Below are 19328 nucleotides of genomic sequence, written 5' to 3' on the forward strand. Positions count from 1 at the left end.
ATTCATCCTTCACTGAATGGCTTGGAGAGTAAATGTCCTTGGTCTTCCTCTCACAGCCCCTTTTCCTACTGGATACCTGGTGCTGGGAGTTGCAGTTGCCATGCTGATGATGGTCCTGATTTTGGCTGTAGTTGCTGTGAGGAGGTTGAACAGTCAAAAAGTTAATCTGAAATTTTAAATAAACCTTTTTGGGGTATAAAATTTGAGTGTTATTGCTCCGGTGCGGGAGTAGATGGGTGGTTATGCTTTGGAGTTTTTTTTGACTTCATACCATTCAGATGTTTGGAGGGGTAGTCCACACTTTGGCACACTGAAGGAATTGTTTAGGAGTTGTTGCTTGGAAGTTGTAGATGACCTGTGGGGGAGCTTGTTTTACGTACTTTGTTGTAACTGGTCACATGTAGACGTCCTACATGCAAAGTTGTAAGTTTGCAATACTAATGTGGGGGGGAGGGGGGCTTTCAACATCTCCTGTATGTGAACCTCTGATCCCCGCTCTCGTACCTCTGCCTTCAGGGTAGGTTGCTTGACTTCATGCAGTTGTCTAGGGCAGCTGTTTTCAAACTGGTAGTGGGCATGAAGTAACAAAGGGGCACATGTTGCCATATGTGGCATAATTTTGCTATTCATAGGGAAACTTAACTGGTCTAGGGTTTATTTCTCCTGGATCTCTTCCAATTTTATCCCTTGCTTATATGGTTTATCCTGTTAAATGTGCATTACTCAATTTTTTTTTTTTTTTTTTTTTTTTCCTCTTCTGTTCCCCACTGGAGTAACTTTAAATTTGTTAATCCCCTTTGTCTGGTACTTAACTCATCCACCACATTACTTCATTTAATTCTTGACATGCATGTGGTGGTGGTTTCCTAGATTGGATATCCTCAGCCTTCCTTTTTAATAGTATAGGGACCTAATCAATGACTTTAATGGGTGTGACTCAAACCACCTGGACACCAGCAAAACCAAGGAGCTGGTGGTGAATTTTAGGAGGACCAGACGCCTCCTGGACCCCGTGATCATCCGAGGTGACTGTGTGCAGACCTATAAATACCTGGGAGTGCAGCTGAATGTTAACTTAGACTGGACTGCCAATACTGTGCTCTGTGTAAAAGGACAGAGCTGCTTATCCTTCCTTAAAAGGCTGGTGTCCTTCAACATCTTCAATAAGATGCTGTAGGTGTTTTATCAGACGGTTGTGGTGTGCTGGGGAGGCAGCATAAAGGACGCCTCGTGCCTTGACAAACGGGTGAGGAAGGAAGGCTCTATTCTTGGCATGGAGCTTGACATCTGTGGCAGAGCAGGCACTCGGAAGGCTCCTATTGTGGAATAATAAAAATGTGAATCAATGTATTAAGTTGAACAAATAATCTTGGGCTGAGGGCTTTTAACCCAGTCCAAGGGATGGGAAGAAGATTTGGGGACTACGCCTTAGTGCAATGAATATTTGGGTAAACAAGTCTAAAGAAAACGCCTTGGTGATTATTATCTGTGTGTATTTGAGTGTATAAAAATATATATAAAAGTGTATATTTGCAAGTATAAGAGTTCTGTGTGTTAAATTATATGAAATGCATTGAGATTGTGATGAAGGAAAGTTAAGGATATTAAGCATTAGAGCCTAATTATATAAAATAGCCATAAGATTAATAAAAGAAATAAAGGGTAGATCAGCTTTCTAGGGACCGCACCCTGTCCTAGTAGCAAAAGCAGAAGTTCATTCCACTTCTAAGGAAAGGCTACTTGTAAAGGTGCAAAAATGAGAACTATGTGTACGTGCTTAAAGGGAAATAAAAGCCGGTTTGGAAAACCGCAAAGGGCCTCCTGTGACGTGGATGCTGTCAGTGACAGACTGTCAGCATTCTGCAGCGGGTCTCTGCTCACCAAGAAAGATCAAGAAATAATAAGTTGTTTGTTTGAATTTGTTTGTCTGCTGTTGTTTCGAACCTTCGACCACAGTTTTCTGGGGCCGTGACCCTGATCGGTGACGGACAGCTGACTCCTCGGGCTGGATCGTCTAAGAGGACCGATTAACAGCTGAATCGGGAAGGACCAGCTCCGGAAAAAGTTAGGACTGGCCTGCCTCGGGCGCATCCTGTGTGGGGGGTCTCTGGCCTCCTCCAATCGAATGCGAAGGTCGAACCAACTGGGATTTCCCTAGCAGGACAAGAACTTCTTGGTGAGTAGACCGAGGGAATCCGATTGAGTAAATGACCTAGCTCAGGGATTTGACCGGGTTTATGGAAAAGAAAATTGACTAATGAAATACTGTATCACTTAACAGATAGCAAACTGGAAAGCAGAGAATAATACTTTGGTCCCTCGGGGACAGTGTAAGGTGCTGAGAACGTTAGTAAGTTACTCCCTGTGAAGTGGAATAGAAAGGGGTGAGTGGCACACTCCTAGATATAGAGGAAAGGTAGTGAGACGAGTAGAATATATATTGAGTATCTGGGAAAAACACTGTGTGGGAGGGCGAGTTTCTGTCTCCAATGTCTGGTCATATTCCTGCTCCTACGGGTTGATCTGTGGTGGACACCAAGAGCGGTTACCAGCTGGGAGGCACTTGATGAAGGGATCGGCATTAACCTGTCGAAAGGCCCGGACTCCGTGCTGAACAGACTGTCAGTCCGCTAAAGCCACGAAACCACAAGAGTGCTGATCCGGGAGCGGAAGGGACTGGAGACGGAACGTCGCGAGGGCTGATCTATTCTTCTGATGTCCAGTGCTATTTAGTTATGAGAAAGCAAAATAGTAAACCGGTCAAGAAGGTTTCCTCAGGAAATCAAAAGTCTCTGTTGGAAGGACTATTTTTGGAAAATGCATCGGGCTCTAGTTCTCACTCGGGTCCGAAAGGAGGTTCACCCAGGAAACTGATAGAAAAGAAAACTGGGTTTGCTTTTAAGAAAGCCTGTAAAAACATGGAATAAACAAAGCGGTGGTAGATGGCCAGTTGCGGGAACTGGGGATATTTCAGAAATACAAGAAATAAGAATTTTATGTAGAAACACTCAAGGATGTTGTAATAAGGGTCCTTACTGGATGGATATGTTTGATAGGTGGGAACTAGTGATAAAGGATAAAACCTTAGAGGCAGCCCAAAAGCGTAATGAATTGCTCACTGCTGAAATTAAGACCCGGAAAGAGAAGGAAGAAATGTTGTTAGCTTTACAAAAGACTAATATAGAAGCAGAGCCCAATCCCGAGCACAAAAGAAAGAAAACAGAAAAGAAGGACCCCCTATACCCCGTAATTTATTCACCCCCACCTACCCCTTCACTTCCTGCCCCCACTGCACCCCAAGCACCCCAGGTAGCTGATGAACCATCCGGAGCAGGGTTCTTTGATGAACAATATCATTATGACTCATCCTCTCACTTAAATCCTGATGATGGTGATCCAGACTCCGGGTCCGGACATCAGTGTTCGGATCAATCTCCCAACGAACTAGAAGCCAGACTTCTCGACCGGCCCCGGCCTCTGGATTCACCTTCATCTCCCCAAAACCCCAAAAACCTCCCGGCCTGACATTCTCATGCCCCCTAATTGAGGTCCCTAATCCCCGTCATGACCACACCCAGGCTGCAGGGCCCAATAACCCCACTACTGTGATGATTCATCGTAATTGGGACATTCAAGAATTAAAAGATATGGTGTCCGAACTGCCCGACCCTAAGGGGGTTGGAGGGTTAAAATTTGTGGACTACCTCCAACAGCTAGATGATATGTACAAACCCAATGCTGCAGAGTGGACACAAGTGCTGCGACGAAAACTAGATACCACATGGACAACTGTGAGTCGGGGGTTGAGGGATGGACAGCCTTGGGCTTGGGATCAAAGCCTTAACCGTGGTGGGGGCCAAGAAATCCAATTTGTATCCCAATGGGACGCGCTGAAACAAACTATTGCAGAGAAATATAAGAAAGGCACAGACTGGTCCCTTATCTCAGCTGCCAAGCAAAAGAGAGACGAGACAGTCGATGAGTGGGCACACCGAATACAAGACCTTATGGCTAAACATTAAGGCTTAGAAAATGTTGGTGATCGGACTCGCGCTGCCGTTCCCCCTTTTGTTTCGGGACTGAGAAATGACATTCAAAGCAAAGTCCGCACGTCCTGCATAGGCTGGGAAAGTGCTGCTTTTGAGGAAGTGAAACGTCATGCAGAGCATGCTGAGAAACAGACAAGGCTAAAAGAGTCTGATACACAAACTAAGCTTCTTGCAGCACAACTACAATATTACACAGGGGGAACGAGCAGGGGCAGAGGGTTCCAAGGCCGTGGACGTGGCAACTTTTCCAGAGGGCGTGGAAGGGGACGGGGGTTCCCGTCTTCCAACCCTGACAATCCCTTCACTCAGATGCCCAACCCTTTGGAGCAAACACCAGTGTCATATGCTTGTTACGGCTGCGGTGAATTTGGACACTTCAGATGGGACTGCCCAAGCAAGCGCCCCCCACCACCACCACCTCCTCCCCCTGAGCCTAATGACATTCCGTGGTCCTAGGAAATGACAGGAACCCCCAGCCATTCCTTTCAGTTTCCTCTGCTTACCCGTCATGCTGACACAGATCCTTTACTGACTTTGATAGTAAATGGCAAGGAAACTGTCTTTCTTGTGGACACGGGGGCCACACGCTCCACTTTGTCACTGCTGGAGGTTCCTGCCTCGAAGGACACTGTAAGAATTCTCACTGCTTCAGGACAGCCACACACTTTACTAGTTTCAAAACCTCTGAAAGTGCAACTCAGCACGGACCGCTCTTCATTAACTCATCGCTTCCTGTTAAATCATCTGTGCCCTGTCAATCTACTAGGAAGAGACCTCATGACTAAACTGTCAGTCTCAATCTCACTGACAGAACAAGGATTTTACTGCTCCACTCCTAAGCTCCTGTGCCAAATCTCCCCACACCCCAAACCCTCTTTTGCAGCCTGGACCCCAGACATCTCCCCACACACTCTTCTCCTTAAAGCCCTGCACTCTTTTCCCTCATGCCTTTATCCCCACTTACAGGTCCCCGACACCCTACACTGTACTGCCCAATATTTCCCCACTGAAGTAGACACACCTTGGTTAGAATCTTTTCTCTCTTCAGGTATTTGCCCTGAGACCCTTCATATTCCTTGCATTTTTATTTCATCTGCTAAAGCTGCTGCTTCAGTTCACCTCACATATTCACAAAGCATTTTCTATTTAGGGGGTTCAGTCCCCCATATGTCTTTGGCCAAATCTAACACCGTTCGATGGGTCGAACTTGGGGAATGGGTCGAGCAATGTCTAAATAGGACTGATTGGCTATACGTCGCTCCAGGCATTTTTGACACTCCAGACCATCTGATAACAAAGGTGTTAATCCAAATTGACCTGCCGGTCGTTCGTTCCCTCTGTCAACCATCTGTTTCTCTATGCTCTCTACAAACTGATTTTTTCCCATGGCTTTCTTCAATTCCTGACACCCTATGGTCTCAGGGGAAAAAACGATTTTGGCAGGATCACAAATTGTGAACCTCTGGTTGTTTTTCCAAAATCATCCTTCCGTCCTCGCCGTGCGCAATATCCTCTTTTTCTCCCGAGGCCGAACTGGGAATTGCAGCTGTGCATAAAGAGCTTGTTGAAAGGGGGGCTATAATTCCTATCAAATATTCTCCTGTAAACTCTCCTATTCTACCAGTAAAGAAAGCTGATGGCTCTTGGCGCTTTGTCCAAGATCTCCGACAAGTTAATTCTGCTATTTTTCCTAGGGCACCGATTGTCCCTAATCCTTCCACTATACTTTCTACAATTCCTGCAACAGCTCGTTACTTCTCAGTAATTGACTTAGCAAATGCTTTCTTTCCTATTCCTGTACATCCTGATTCTCAGTTTTGGTTTGCTTTTACTTTACAAAACCGCCGTTGGACATGGACCGTTATGCCACAAGGTTATACAGAGGCTCCTTGTGTATATGGCCAAGCGCTTGCTCAGAACCTGGAAGGCTTCTGGCCTGACAGGGAAAGTGCATTGATACAGTACGTCGATGATTTATTACTCTGTAGCGAAACAGAGAAAGCATGCACACAAGATACAGAATCACTGCTCAAGTATCTTGCTGAAAATGGGCACAAGGTCTCTAAGACCAAACTGCAGTTAGTTCAGACCACTGTCAAGTACTTGGGTCATGACATCACGTGTGGTACCAGAGCTCTGTCAAAAGACCGCATAACCACCATCCAAAACCTTCCCAGACCGGTCACAAAACAACAGGTTATGTCTGTATTGGGCATTTTAGGTTATTGTCGACAATGGATTTTAAATTTCTCTGAAAGAGCACAGCCTTTACAAAATCTAGCTAACACTGCTGACCTTCCTCTTTCTGGTCGCATACAGTGGAATGAGCAGGCTGAGAAGGCTCTTAGTGATTTCAAGAGTGCACTGATTTCTGCCCCAGCTTTGGGTCTCCCTGACTATTCTCGTCCATTCACTTTGTTCGTGGACGAAAAGGGGGGATACATGAATGCAGTTCTAACACAATTGCACGGGGACAAACAAAGGCCAATAGCCTATTTTTCGAAAAAAATTGGATCCAGTGGCTACAGGACTTCCAACTTGTCTCAGAGCAGTAGCAGCCACAACAGAAGCTGTGCTAGCCAGTACAGATATAGTGCTCATGAGCCCCCTAACAGTAAAGGTGCCTCACGCCGTACACTCCATTTTAGTACAGGCTAAAACCTCACATCTCACTACTGCTAGGGCAATACACTATCAAAATGTACTCTGTACCCTGTCAAATGTCACAATTGAAAGGTGCACCACCTTAAATCCAGCTACTCTTCTTCCAACTGAAGAAGAGGAGGAACCCCACAACTGTCATGACGAAATAACTAAAGTCTTAAAACCCAGACCAGACCTGCAGGAAACACCCTTAGAAATTGGGGAGATAATTTTTGTGGATGAATGTTCCTTACGATTGGAAAATGGAACACCCTCAACCAGCTATGCAGTGGTCAAAGGTGACCACCTGCTGGAAGCAAACCGAATTTCTTCAAGTTTTAGTGCACAAGCAGCTGAATTAATAGCTCTTACCCGAGCTTGTCAGAAGGAAAAGTCATAACAATCTATACTGATTCCAGGTATGCCTTTGGAGTCTGCCATGATCATGGAGCATTATGGAAATTGAGGGGATTTAAGACCAGTACTGGCAAACCTATCCAACACCAAAAATTAGTAGAATCCCTCTTAGAAGCCATAACCAAACCATCAAAACTGGCAATAGTGAAATGCCAGGCCCATACTGGGAAACAGGACCCTGTTAGCAAAGGAAACGAATTAGCTAATCACTTTGCTAAACAGGCTGCTTATAATAACACACCAATCTCTTTATTTTTACAGAAAGATGACAAAGACCCCGATAATCAAATTATCTCTTTACAGAGCGCAGCCACGGACAGAGAAAAGAGAAAATGGTTCAAAGAAGGATCCCTCTCTGATGGGGTCTGGACCCATAAGCAAAATAACAAACCTTTCCTCCCAAAGGCTTCTTTTCCAGGTATGGCAAAAGTCGCACATGGCCTGGACCACGCTGGAAAGGATGCAATGGTTCAAGATGTCGAGAGACATTGGGAAGCTGTAGGCTTCTCTACATATGCAGAGCAATTCTGCAGACGCTGTGCATTCTGTCAAAAATTTAATGTAGGAAAGGGTACCCAGGTAAGTCCCGCCGTCACACCTAACCCAATGGGTCCATTCGAACATCTCCAAATGGACTTCATTGAACTGACACCATCAAAAGGGTACCGATACTGTTTGGTAATTGTTGATGTGTTCTCCCGATGGGTGGAAGCTTTCCCTTCCAAACATGCAGATGCCAAAACTGTGGCAAAAGCCTTAATAAAAGAAATCATTCCAAGATGGGGAATACCACAAAAATTGCAGACTGATAATGGTAGTCATTTTGTGAACTCTGTAATAAATGAATTGACCACTTGGCTCCAGATAAATGTACATCATTACTGCAAGTACCATCCCCAAAGTGGAGGTATTGTAGAGAGGTGCAACGGCACCCTAAAATCTAAACTGGCAAAAATCTGTGAGCAGACAAATTTAACCTGGCCAGATGCTTTACCCCTGGCCTTGATGGGATTAAGAGGGAGGACACACCGACAATTAGGGCTGTCGCCATTCGAAATTCTGACCGGACGGCCTATGCCTGTTGGCATGGTCATTGGTAATGTCAATCTGCATACTGTGGACAATGATCTTCTCTCCAGTCTTACAGGTCTCCGAGCCTCCCTGAAGGAAGTCCACGAGCAGGTTAATCAGGCCTGGAGAACCAGTCCTCCATCAAAGGACTCCCTGATTCCTCTGGGAACCTGGATCCTGGTTAGAGATACTCGAAGGAAGCACTGGCATCAGCCTCGTTGGAGGGGACCATTCCAAGTGCTGCTATCTACACCACATGCAGTTAAGGTCGAAGGACTGCCTGCCTGGATACACGCCTCACATTGCAAGAAATGGCACTCTTGACTCTATTACTGATTCATCCCTCTTCCCAATAACATTTCCATTAGTTGGTTTATCTCCCACGTCACCGCCCGTGCTGATGTTTGGTGGATGTGCCGAAGATCTAAATTACTGGACATCCTCCCACCTGAATGGACTGGTACCTGTACCCCTATACAATTGGTCATGCCCTTTCGTCTCCTTCCTTTAAATGGCCAACAACTTCCATCCTCTCCCCATCCCCATCGTGTTCGCAGATCCTTAACATCATTTGCAAATTTCTCATTACATGGTCCAGGTGTGTATATTGACTCAATAGGTGTGCCTAGAGCTGTTCCTAACAAATTCAAAGCCAGAGATCAAGTAGCTGCTGGTTTTGAATCTCTTTTTCCCATAATCACCATAAATAAAAATGTGGATTGGATAAATTATTTATATTACAACCAACAGCGTTTTCTAAATTTTACTAAAGAAGCTGTTGAAGGAATACATGAGCAATTAGATAAAACCTCTCTTATGACCTGGCAAAATCGCCTAGCACTAGATATGCTTCTAGCCGAAAAAGGTGGTGTGTGTGCTATGTTTGGAGATGCTTGCTGCACGTACATTCCAAATAATACTGCCCCTGATGGCTCTATCACCCGTGCCCTCGCTGGTCTGACTGCTCTCTCCCTGGAATTGGCTGAAAACTCAGGCATTGATACCCCTCTTGATGAGTGGTTTATATCCACATTTGGCTCTTGGGGCCAATGGTTCAAATCCATTTTTGTTTCCCTTTTAGTTGCTTTAGCTATTATTCTTTTGGTTTGCTGTTGTCTTATTCCATTAATTCGTCATTTTATCCAAAAGCTTTTTTCTGCCTCTATGACTAAAGCCTATTTCCTCCACACAGAACACATGAATCTTCTTTTCCAATCTAGTTCATGTTCTCAGACCACTCTCGATCAAGATTGTTTGGTTTGAACTATTCTTTGTTCAAAAAGGGGGGAATGTGGAATAATAAAAATGTGAATCAATGTATTAAATAAAAGTTGAACAAATAATCTTGGGCTGAGGGCTTTTAACCCAGTCCAAGGGAGGGGAAGAAGATTTGGGGACTACGCCTTAGTGCAATGAATATTTGGGTAAACAAGTCTAAAGAAAACGCCTTGGTGATTATTATCTGTGTGTATTTGAGTGTATAAAAATATATATAAGAAAGTGTATATGTATATTGTATTTGCAAGTATAAGAGTTCTGTGTGTTAAATTATATGAAATGCATTGAGATTGTGATGAAGGAAAGTTAAGGATATTAAGCATTAGAGCCTAATTATATAAAATAGCCATAAGATTAATAAAAGAAATAAATAAAGGGTGGATCAGCTTTCTAGGGACCGCACCCTGTCCTAGTTAGCAAAAGCAGAAGTTCATTCCACTTCTAAGGAAAGGCTACTTGTAAAGGTGCAAAAATGAGATAACTATGTGTACGTGCTTAAAAGGAAATAAAAGCCGGTTTAGAAAACCGCAAAGGGCCTCCTGTGACGTGGATGCTGTCAGTAACAGACTGTCAGCATTCTGCAGCGGGTCTCTGCTCACCAAGAAAGATCAAGAAATAATAAAAGAAGTTGTTTGTTTGAATTTGTGTTTGTCTGCTGTTGTTTCGAACCTTCGACCACACTATCAATAATGGAGAATCCACTAAACCGTGTCTTCTCCAGACAAGAGCAGCTTCAGTGACAGACTGCTGTCCCTGTCTTGCTCCACTGCCAGACTGAGAAGATTGTTCCTCCCCCAAACTGACTGTACCTCAAGGGTGGAATTGATAATATTTAACATACAAAGTTAGTCTTTTTTCCTGCATTGTTATCAATCAATCTTTAATAATGTTTTTTTTTTTTTTTAATCTGGCTGCTGCTGGAGTATGTGAATTTCTTCGTGCAATTTAATAAAATATCTAATACCCTGGTCCTCCTAACCACCTTCATGATTTTCTTTCAAACCTTGGTCATGCAATCTCGTTAAGAACCAGAAAGCATCACACATTACAAATACCAATGACCTCCACCATTTTATTCTCGCATTGGTTAACTGGATGTACCTCCAGTCCTGTGGGTTTGTATAATCTTTTTCATGAACAAAGAGCTCCTGATGTCAGTGTGTTTTGTAATGGTTAAGGTGTTAAACCTCCATGCCAGAGCTTGTGGATTAAAGAAATCCCACCACTGTGACCTTTAAAAGTCACTTTGGCTGCAAGGGGACCAATGTTATGAATTGCAGCTTGTCGTCTTGATTTAATGTCCAACAGTGACCTTGCTTTCTCTATCTAATGTACTTCCCATTCTCAGGTACTTTAGCATTTCCACTTCCTTCCCTTGCTCCTGCTGTAGCAATTTGAGTAAAGAAGCGGGCAGGAGTTACTTCACACATTTATGAGTAATTTGGCCAAAGTCTTTAAAGATGCGATTTGCATGGTGGTAAACCATGGCCTTGCAGCTGCAGTAGCAGTGTAATTTGATTCCATAGACCAGTCTTGGCTTGTCTTCAGTCCAGCTTGCTTTTCCATCATGAGGTCTTCAAATGGAGTAATGAGAATGGGCCACATGTCTACCTCAATAGGGCTGCCAAGATTAAACTTCTCGTGTCCATCTGGTATGAGAAGTGAAGGTGGACTGATCAACTTGTTACCATTCTTACAACAAACCAATAGGGCAGGGGTGGTGAAATCCAGGCCTCAAGGGCTGCAGGCTTTCATTATTACCATCTTCTTAATTATTGAACAGTTTCTGCTGCTGGTTACTTCTTTTAATTTGACTCAGGCCCCATACTTTAATTGGCAGCAAAACAAGCCACCACATGACCTGTGCCCATTACACAATACCTGAAATTAAAGAGAGATGATGGTCTTGGTAAGGTTGATCTCTCTCAAGTCACCCAAACATTTTGACAGTGCTCTTAGAACAGTTTTCAACATGTGTGCTGTGGCAGAATGAGAGCTGCAACAAGCCACGGAATTAAATAATGAGGTTAATTAACATCAAGAATTGGATTCTCATTAAGAAAGTGGAGTTTGAAGCCCCAGTTTAGCTGCTTATCTGTTAGTTTGTTTCACATCTCATTTCTGCTTGGCTGTCCTTTAATGAAGAAAGGAATCAATTCAGAGGGCTGAACTCTTCTAACAGGGAAAATCTATCTAAAATGGAATGTAAAAGGAGTTAAGTAGCAGTGAACACTGATCACTGATTAGGAAAAGGGTGAGAAGGAAAACCTGCAGCCACTGCGGCCCTCCAGGCTTGGAGTTTGCCACCTCTGCTCTAGGGGGTTTCATCAGAGAGTGGTTTGGAATTCAATGCCAATCATAAGCCGCCGTACTTTGCCTAAATAAAGCAATGGTGGTTGGATGAGCTTGTAACGGTGCTACTAGAGATTAAAAGTGCAACACCCTGCATTGACTCTGATTCATGAAGGTGCAGGGGCTTTTGGGATCAAATGGGGGTCAGTGTGGCTTTTTAAAAAAAGGGGGAGGGGGGCAAAATGACCAAAAGGAAGGATTATTTTGTGTTTCACGTTCCTGTCTGTCTGCATTCTGTTGGGTTACTTGTGCTTAATCATATTGGCCCGGCATGTTTCTTGGTTGGTGTCTGGATTGTCTGCCTGTTACTTGAGGACTGTCTGTCTAGGGATTTATGGACATCTTGAGAAGAAGGGAGCGCTCCTGAACCAGAGTTCACCATTTTGGGAACTACCGGTAGGGCTTTATTTTTTTTTTTTTACATTCCCCCCTTCGACGTGCTGATCTCTGGATTATCTATCTTCATTACATTTTTTCCGTTGCAGTTTCCCCGTGGACTTTATAGTGAGTGAGTGTTTTATTGTTGTGGTTGGTTTTCATGTTTTATTGTACATCACCATAAAGGAACTGGGATGGGATCATTTGTTTTCATGATTCGTGTTAATACATTCATTATTTGCTATTTTTATTTCCGATGGCTTTTTGTCTCTGTGAGTGCGTGAATGGCAGGCCAAGGCTGGGTGCATCCCTGCAATCTCCACCATCATAATAAATAAATCCCCATATTCTCGATTAGTGTGAATCTTGGTGGCACCGGACCGATACAAGCTGTACTTGAATTCGATTGTATAGTTTGTGGATGTCTCACAGGCTGGAAGTCCAAAACACTGTCCCCCCCTTGCCACGCTGGTCTGATGTTCCGTTTTCAACCCAATCAATACAATTCCCTAATCCTGAGTTTATCCTAAAGATTGGGGTAGTTAGGTAAAAAAAAAAAAAAAAATCCAAGCTCTGGTGATGTGAGGAACTAAAAACGGGCCTCTGGACCTGTTAACCTTTCATGAGCTTTGTCTACTTTACATATGAAGCCTCATTAAATATTAACTTCTACACTAGAAATAAGGCCACCACATGGCTCCAATGGAAGTTGCTTTGGCTAAAGGCGTCCACAAAAGTAGTGACGCTGTTTTGTCTTGACCGTGCTGCTCTTCTGCCTGAGATCCATTTCTGCTTTTCCCGGTGACTTGGGCTATGAAGGTCATTGCAAATCAGCTTGACCAGAAAAGTGAACTTTTGATCTGGTGCGAGTGAAATTGAAGTAAATAATAAAACTCGAACCTCTTCTCCGACATTCCCTTAAATTTCTTTTCATGAAGTTCAGCTGTTGTAGGAGGTCTCCTTAAAAAGTGCACAGAAGTCAATTGAAATGATATCTGGGTAGCTGGGTGGGACTGTCAGCAGTTTCAGAGCGTGGTTTTGAGTGTGTGTGTGGGGGGGGGGGGGTCTCCTCATTCCTAAAACCACCATTAAATTCCATGGGCACCTTGCCACAATATCTCTGGAAGTGATGGATGTTTAATGATTACATCCATCAGTCCAGGAATGTGCCCATTCCAGCAATCATCAGGCGCGAGGCAGAAACAAACTCTGGATGAGGCATCAAGACATTGCAAGGTGAAAACGAGCGCACACACACACATGGGTCATTTTAGCACCACCAGACCTGCATGTCCTTGGAAGGAAACCGGAGCACATTATGGAAACCCACTAGGGGGGTAAAAAAAAATAAAAAGGTGGGGAACACCAGTGATGTGACTCCCTACGAGGCAGCAGTGCCACTGCTCTGTCACAATGTGTAATTATTAACAGTATTCATTATTTAACCCTAATCCATGAATTGGGGGGGGGGGGAGGGGGGGTCTCCAAGACCCCGAGTCACAGATTTTCAAATTCTTTCCCTTTCAAGGTAATAAGATGGCCATTTTGTGTTGTCTTGAAAAATGTGCCAGAATCCGCTTCTCAGTAGCTTAGTGCAAATAAGTGCTACAGTAGCACAAAGTAGTTGGGGGTCTCCGAGACCCACCGTTCATGGAAACGTTACCATTTTTGTACAAGTGTTTTTGCTTTCTTTTATATTTTATATTTGAAGTTTCTCACTGGGACCTTCCAAGCAGCAGTAATGTTTCTGTAACCTTCCCCACATTTGTTCCGGGAGACAATCCTGTCTCGGAGGTCTACAGACAATTCCTTTGACTTCATGCTTGGTTTGTGCTCTGACATGAACTGTCAACTGTGGGACCTTCTATAGACAGGTGTGTGCCTTTCCAAGTCCTGTCCAGTCAATTGAATTTACCACAGGTGGACTCCAATGAAGCTGCAGAAACATCTCAAGGATGATCAGGGGAAACAGAAGGCACCTGTTATACTTATGGACATGTGCTTTCTCATTTTTTTTTAATTTTAATAAATTTACAAAAACCTCAAGTAGACTTTTTTCACGTTGTCATTATGGGGTGTTGTGTGTAGAATTCTGAGGAAAAAAATGAATTTAATCCATTTTGGAATAAGGCTGTAACATAACAAAATGTGGAAAATGTGATGCACTGTGAATTCTTTCCTATCTATCTATCTACTTGACCAACTGACAAAGTGAAATTTAACAGGATACTCCATTTTGAGCACTAGGTGTCCACTAAGAAATGACAATGATATGATATTTCAATATTTAGGGGTAATCCGCCCAATTTTCTACTGCACAATACTTCAGAATGTAAAACAAGGAGTGTCAAATTCCATGCAAATCCTTAGAATGGGACTGGAGGGGTGTCCCACTTCCATGACCTGTGTGACGCACTGGGAGCATCAGGACCTGTCACAGGAATTGAAGGATCAGTGCAAGTGTTCAGTGATGGCAGGTGCTACCACCTAGGAGTTGTTAGCAGGCCAAACTCCAGAAATCCCACTTTGTATAAAACCAAAACCCAAAGCAGCAGCTCACTCTTCAATGTCACCCTCTAACTCAGTTGTTGTTTTAAATTGCCACAGTAAGAAAAAAATAAAAATACTAAAGCCATTCATGTAGCTAAGAAAATTTATTAAATCCTCAGATTCACTTTTTGCCAGTTCAACTTCCTCACAGCAAGTACAGCCAACATCTGCACCACCATCAACATGGCAGCTGCAACTCCCAGCACCAGGTATCCAGTGGGAAAAGGGGCTGTGGGATGAAGACGAAGGACAATTACTCTCCAAGTCATACAGTGAAGGATGAAGACAAAGGATCAGCCAAACCCAGAAGTAGAACTCTGGCCTACTCCAAGATGGTTACCTTCCTGCTCCAGCCTGATTCTTCGCATCTGATCAGCCTCAAAGACCACTGGACCACTGTGAAGGAGCACATTCTTCTTGGATGAAGTCATTCATGCCAAATTGTCTGCAGCTCTGCCAGATCCTGATAGCAGAAGGGAGTAAGGGTTTGTTCAACTAAGGCATTAGGAGCCAAACTGCCTCCACTCCTCTCTGCATTTAACAAAGCTATGCATTCCAAATACGGAGTAAATGTTCTACTAAGATAGTCAACATACAATACAATACATTACAATTTATTTTTGTGTAGCCCAAAATCACACAAGAAGTGTCACAATGTGCTTTAACAGGCCCTGCCTCTTGACAGACCCCCAGCCTCGACTCTCTAAGAAGACAAGAAAACCCTTGTAGGGAAAAAATGGAAGACACCTCGGGAAAGGCAGTTGAAAGAGAGACCCCTATCTAGGTGCTGTGTGTGTCAAAAAGAAGGGGGTCAATACAATACACAGAACAGAACAAATCCTCAATACAGTATAAAAACAAAAATTGTAGAATTACGGAGGAGAATTTAACAGTAGATGATATCACATAATAGGATTTGGATCAGTTTATCACAGCATCTCTGGTCAATTCATTTGAATTAAGCTACTCACTTCTCGCAGGGCAGCTCTGGGTACAGGGTTCTGCTGCAAAGGGATAGCAGGCAGCAGTAACACAGTAGATGAAGATCTACAGAGAGAAAAGGGAAAATCACACTTGGTAGGAGCTCCACCACTGGACACCTACAACACCTTCTCAGTTCTGTTACAAGACATCTGATTCTACTTCACTGCAGACTGAAGTGCTAAAGAAACATGGAACATGACCACAAGAGCCTCAAAAGCAGCCATGATGCAGAATCTGTACAAGGCAAAGAAACCCACCTTTTCAGCCATGACTCGCTGAGCTACAGGATCCACAAAAGCAAACATCTCAAATCTCTTATAATGACTTGGGTAGGCCACTCCAGATGTGCTGTCCACAGTCACCAAGCTGGTCAAATAGTTGTCCCCAGTGTATGGGCACTTGGGCAAAGCAGACCCCCAAGTTAGCACTGATGAACCAAGACAATCCCAACACCACCCTCACAAAGCGGGGCAGCTACCCATTCACCAGAAGGCTCCACTGGGGATGGCTGGAAGCAAAAGTTCCTGAAGTGACCCAGCAGTCCCCAAGAGTCAGAACAAGGTTAGGGTCAGTCCTGTTCATGATGTGCACTTCCACAACCACAGGATCCCTTAGAGTTTTGGTCACTGGGTAGTCAGCATCCACATAGTAGAAGCCATAGGAGGAATCTAGACATGGAAAAGAGATTTTGGTTACAGGGAAGAATTTCAGGTAGGCCTGAAAATGATCTTCTCATATGAAGGCCACTATGTTCTAGAGGAGGTTCATTCAGAGATTGCTTTTTAAGGAATCAGCTGATAAGCCCACAGGGATCCCACCCCATGAAGTATCTGTTGCAATGACCAATTCCAGGTTAAATGGCCCTTGCTCTACTACTGGAAGAGGTGGCGCCACAGTATACACCTCAGCCTCCACTTGCACATCCTGGCTTCCTGAGTATGTGCACTGGAAGAACAACCTGAGGAGAGAAACATCACATCATAGCAGGTAGAGCACATTTAGGGTTAGAGGAAGCAGGTCCAGAAGCCTTACTTGTAGACACTGTCCCTGGTGACGGAGCCCTCTGGACCACTCCTCACAGTGATGGCAGCAGACATGGTGTTCTGGTAAGTCACATTGCCACCAGCCACCTGAAACAGGGACATTACAATCACTGCTGGCCCCAACTGATTGGGTGAGGCCACCTTTCCATACCACTAGCACCCCATTTTGCACTTTAGAATTATTCTCAGAATTCTAAACCAGAAATCAAGCAGATTGGTGACATCTTAACATTGTTTTATGTGGGGTGAAGTTCAGATTGTGTTTGCCCATCACATTTTTTCAAGCCAAACATCTTCTGAACCGACACCTGGGAAATGTTATGACGTCCCCCAGATGGAGCCTCACGTGAACTGTGCTGCCACAGGCACTGACTGGAAACTGGTACATGACAAAACTGGACAGGCTGGTCACAGTGCAGCAGCTGGATTAACTATTACACAAAGTAGACAGTGCTTAGGGCATCGGTATGTATATGTAAATATAAAATAGTCTTAACAAAAGTTAACAATCATATTAATCTTCAATACAAGAAAATCAGAATGTGGCAACTGGCACCCGGTCCACCGAGGCTCACATGATCGTTCTTGTCTTTTTCATGTCAATGGTCCTAAAACACATTTTTAGGGTTGTGTACTATAGAAGTAAATATTTAACTCTGAGGATTTATTCAAAGTTTAAAATTGTAATACGTTCATAGCCCGTCTTTAAGGAGACCTGTTAAATGTAGGCGATTATTTCATTAGGACATTCGAGGAAACAACAACAGTCAAACATTTCTTTAAATCTGACTGACTTAATCAAGTAGAGCCCACACTTAAGTCAACCTCAATCCATTACAGTTAGGCGGACACAAATTTGTATTCATATGCTGATTGAAATTTTCTTCAGATGTTGTTCAGTAACAATAATTATCTCATATCAAAACTTTTACGATCATTATTTTTCAAAACTGCTAACCATAAATGATGGTGGTAAACATACACTGCAGTCGTAATAATACACTCGACAGAGTACTATAGTGTAAGATCGTGGCACTAGTACACTATGGACGCTGATGTATTTTATGAATATACACTTCGTCTCTCACAGTCACTTTATCCTGACCGTCCACCTTTAGAAATTACTCCCACCTTTCTTTTTAAATATCAGTAAGGCAATTGGCTACAGTGGAACGTGAATGACAGATAACACCGATTGGCGATTTGCTGAATAAAAAGGTGATTGACCGCGACGTTTACATTTGTAATTGGGTGATAAGTGCCTGACGTACACAAATGTAATATATGATTGGTTGATTTGTCACGCCCATTATACTCCGGTCTGCAGCAATATCTACTTGGATTTGTTTGACAGCGCTTTCTCAATTGGACAGCTTTTGCGCTAATTTAAGAGGTAGCCTATATGCATCATTCTCATTCGACAATGTTGGGTTGTGAGGACAGAGAAATTTGGAGAGCTTTGGTGACAGATGGTGACTAACAGCGGAAAACGACGTATAAAAGTAAAATTAATGGACAAGTACCATAAGCAGAATAAAATGAACACAGACTTTTCTGACCTTATGGTGACATGAGGCTGAAACACCGAAGGCCGCTTCACTTGCACTATTGATTTCTTGCCTTGACCTCAGTTAACCACCAGATGTCGGTGTTCATACTGGAGGTGAGGCTTCAAAGCTTCGAATCGTTTTCAGCACAAATAGAAAGAAAGCCTCAAAGCTTCACGAGGCTTCATTTCCCAATCATTATACATAACGAATTATTCCCAAATCTTCTTTTTTACAAAGTCCCTCTCTATAAATACACGTACTTGTCACGTTTCTTATCTTCTTTTCTTCCTTGATGTTTCCTGATGGGGGTCATGAAATGAACAGACACGTCGCCCCGCAGAGCGGACACTTCTGCACGGTCTACGATTAGACGGATCAGTCCGATGCTGTGACGTGCTGATTGCTCAATAAACTCACACGAGCTAAAGGACTGCCGCCCATTTCCTGCTCTCCATTCTCGCGCCTTCTCACTAACGTGTCACGTGCACGCGCCGCCGCCACAGATAATTTAAACCCGCGCGCGCGCTCTCTTGTTCATGTGGTGTTCCTGTTGGGCGCATTTACAGCATGGCGTGTTTAGATTGTTGGTGTCTTTTCTGGCTGGTCGTTTGCGTGTCGGGCGCTCAGTTTGTCATCGGGGATGTCCGCGTGACTAAGAAATGTGATGAGGAGACGATGACGCTGTCATTTGAAGGCTATCCGACCGTTTTTATCCAGAGTGAGTGCGCCGTGTCTTCAATCACTGGGACTTGTCCGTACCTGCTTATTTAACTAAATGTCGTCCCCTCTTTTTTTTTTTTTTTTGTATTTTTTAGAGACGAGAGCCGGACTGGTAAAGGTGACCAAAGATCTCCCAGCAATCGTTCTCCGTGGACAGTCTGGTCGCACCACACTAACGGTGCCCTTTTCTTCTCCGTACGGTTATGTAGCTGAGCAGGTGAGTAGCGCCGGCACTTCAGCCGTTGGTGGTTTTTAATCCAGCTGTTTATCCTGGTTTGTGCCTCTCCTGTTCT

At 43.8% G+C, this 19328-nt stretch overlaps 2 protein-coding genes across 8 annotated transcripts in view; one reads left to right on the forward strand and one right to left on the reverse strand.

Moving 5' to 3' along the window:
- Nucleotides 1-19328, forward strand: part of LOC114641722 (zona pellucida sperm-binding protein 4-like) — a 177463-nt gene that overhangs the window by 155534 nt on the left and 2601 nt on the right. For 3 of the 5 annotated variants that reach the window (XM_051927462.1, XM_051927464.1, XM_051927463.1), the window contains one exon: nucleotides 57-144. The exons of 1 other annotated variant lie outside the window; for it this stretch is intronic. In XM_051927462.1, the coding sequence (XP_051783422.1) occupies nucleotides 57-144 (88 nt within the window). Of the gene's footprint in view, nucleotides 1-56; nucleotides 145-18829; nucleotides 19034-19130; nucleotides 19253-19328 lie in introns of those variants that run through there. One more of the 5 variants, XM_028790749.2, reaches the window with a different exon arrangement.
- Nucleotides 1-19328, reverse strand: part of LOC114641729 (zona pellucida sperm-binding protein 4-like) — a 290625-nt gene that overhangs the window by 24116 nt on the left and 247181 nt on the right. Inside the window, exon 11 of one of the 3 annotated variants that reach the window (XM_051927501.1) lies at nucleotides 15155-15201. The exons of the other annotated variants lie outside the window; for them this stretch is intronic. Within the exon in view, the coding sequence (XP_051783461.1) occupies nucleotides 15170-15201 (32 nt within the window). The 3' untranslated portion in view covers nucleotides 15155-15169. Of the gene's footprint in view, nucleotides 1-15154; nucleotides 15202-19328 lie in introns of those variants that run through there. 3 annotated transcript variants of the gene reach the window in all.

This window comes from Erpetoichthys calabaricus, chromosome 5, assembly GCF_900747795.2.
Source record: "Erpetoichthys calabaricus chromosome 5, fErpCal1.3, whole genome shotgun sequence".
Taxonomy (NCBI): domain Eukaryota; kingdom Metazoa; phylum Chordata; class Cladistia; order Polypteriformes; family Polypteridae; genus Erpetoichthys; species Erpetoichthys calabaricus.